A 2,486-nucleotide genomic window follows, 5' to 3' on the forward strand; every position below is an offset into this window, starting at 1 on the left:
GGAAAGGCGAAGTACCAGGAACTAATAGGGTAAATTATATTCCCTGCTTTTATAATTATGTCAAGATGAATCCTCATGTCATGTGTAAGTAAAAAGAACCAGTAAAAAATAAAAAAGAAATTACTATCAATGATAAATTCTTCAGGGAGAAAAGCAGTGCTGTAAGCTGAATGGATAGAATGATGCAAAGGGAGGGAAGGTGGAAGTCCAGCACATCCTGATGAATTACTCCATGAGCATCCATCTTCCTGTGCATTTACCTTCCATCTGGTGAGAGGATGGAGGAAACGAGTAACTATGGGGTTAGGGAGCTGGGAGTCATAGCAAGGTAGTGGAGGCCCAAGAGCATGAAAAACTGGGAAGAGGAAGGTTGTGGTCTAATGAGTAAGTGGTTTGCTCTGGAATGGGCACAGAGTTGAGGAAGTAGTGACAAAGGAGTGTCTTCTCTCTTGTCTTGAAAAAATGAGAGCCATGAATTGAACAGAGGAAGAGTTAGAGTTTTATCTAAGAGTGCTAGACACAAGTGCAAGGGAGTATAAGTGTACCTCTGTCTCCTTTGCAGGCCTGTGGCCCTACCATCTAGGAAGGAGTGCAGCATGGGAGGAGACGCCCACAACAGCTCAGGGTTGCCTCCTTTCACCTTGACAGGACTCCCAGGGCTGGAGGCCTCCCAGCACTGGATGATTTTGCCCCTTGGACTCCTCTACACTGTCTCCATTGTGGGCAATGGCCTGATCCTTTTCATTATCAAGGAGGAGCAGAGCTTGCATCAGCCTATGTACTACTTCCTGTCCCTGCTCTCAGTTAATGACCTGGGTGTGTCTTTCTCCACGCTGCCCACAGTACTGGCCACCTTTTGCTTCCACATCAGAGAAATCAGTTTCAATTCTTGCATGGCCCAAATGTTCTTCATTCATTTTTTCTCTTTCATTGAGTCTGGGATCCTGCTGGTCATGAGCTTTGACCGCTATGTGGCCATCTGTCACCCCCTGCACTATGCTACAGTGCTCACTGATGCCCGTGTGGTGCAGATGGGCATGTCTGCTATTGTCCGCAGTTTCTGCATGATTTTCCCTCTGCCTTTCCTTCTGTTGAGGCTGCCCTTCTGCAAGGCCAACGTGCTCTCCCATGCCTACTGCCTGCATCCAGATCTGATCCGCCTGCCCTGTGGCGATGTCACCATCAACAATATCTTTGGTCTATTCATTGTCATCTCTACCTTTGGCCTGGATTCTGCACTCATTCTTCTCTCCTACGTGCTCATCCTGCGTTCTGTGCTTGCCATTGCCTCCAGGGAAGAACGGTTGAAGGTGCTCAACACGTGTGTGTCACACATGTGTGCTGTGTTCATCTTCTATGTGCCCATGGTTGGCGTGTCCATGGCTGCTCGCTATGGGAGGCATGCCCCACCATATGTACACACACTCATGTCCCTTATTTATCTATTTGTGCCTCCGATGCTCAACCCTGTCATCTATTCTATCAAAACCAAAGAGATTCGTCGAAAGCTTTGCAAAATACTTCTGAGAATGAAGTTTTGAACAGGAAACCTTTGAAAAGCCTAGTTCAAAGGTATGTTTGCCATTATTTCACAAAGTTGTTTCCCAGTCTGCTCTGACAAGGAATTTTAAATCTCCTTTTGTCCGTTATACCATTATGTCCCTTGTATCATTAAGATTCCTACCATCACACTGGGTTCAACCCTCAGCACCACATATAAATAAATAAAATAAAGGTATGTGTCACTGACAACTAAACAACCTATTTAAAAAAAAGATTTGTGCCATCAGATGTTTGATGAAAATCTAGCAATAGTTCCAATCAAGTCAAAAGTTTTTCAAGGTAAAGTGGTATATATTTATTGAAAATATTTGGTCCCTTCCTTCCTTCCTCCCTCCTCCCTTTTCTTTCTTTCTTTCTTTCTTTCTTTCTTTTCTTTCTTTCTTTCTTTCTTTCTTTCTCTTTTCTTCTTCTTTTCTGTCTTTCCATTTCTTTCTTTTCTTCTTCTTTTCTTTCTTTCTTCTCCTTTCTTTCCTTAGTACCTTGCAGATTGAACCCAGGGGTGCTTAACCTCTGAGTCACATTCCCAATATCCATCATTTATTAAAAATTTGAGACAGGGTCTCACTAGTTTACTTAGGGTCTTGCTTCGTTTCCCAGGCTGGACTTGCACTTGCAACACTGCTGCCTTAGCCTCTGAGTTGTTGGGATTATAGGTGTGGGACGCCATAACCTGGTTCCTTGTATTATTTTTAATTGCAAAAAAAACGAACATTCTCATAATTCATCTCTCATTTCGTTATGATATGTTTATTATCCTTATTTAAAGTGAATCATACACATGAGGTACATTATTTATTACCAGTGGAAACACAGTCTTGATGAGGAAGGGATTTTCTCTCAATTATTTTACTCAATGAATAGTATGTGGATAATCAAACACACACATAAAAACTACACATGACCATATTTGTTTTGTATGCCAC

The 2,486-nt window shown here is 42.6% G+C and overlaps 1 protein-coding gene across 1 annotated transcript; it reads left to right on the top strand.

Annotated features, from left to right (window-relative positions):
* Positions 1-596: 596 nt before the first annotated feature.
* Positions 597-1,541, top strand: LOC306640490 (olfactory receptor 51I2-like; the record flags this gene model as incomplete). Its single annotated transcript, XM_079104773.1, has 1 exon — positions 597-1,541. One exon carries the CDS (start codon positions 597-599, stop codon positions 1,539-1,541), a length of 945 nt encoding a protein of 314 aa, XP_078960899.1.
* Positions 1,542-2,486: the final 945 nt, after the last annotated feature.

Source organism: Sciurus vulgaris, assembly GCF_902686455.1.
Source record: "Sciurus vulgaris genome assembly, chromosome: 11".
Classification (NCBI taxonomy): domain Eukaryota; kingdom Metazoa; phylum Chordata; class Mammalia; order Rodentia; family Sciuridae; genus Sciurus; species Sciurus vulgaris.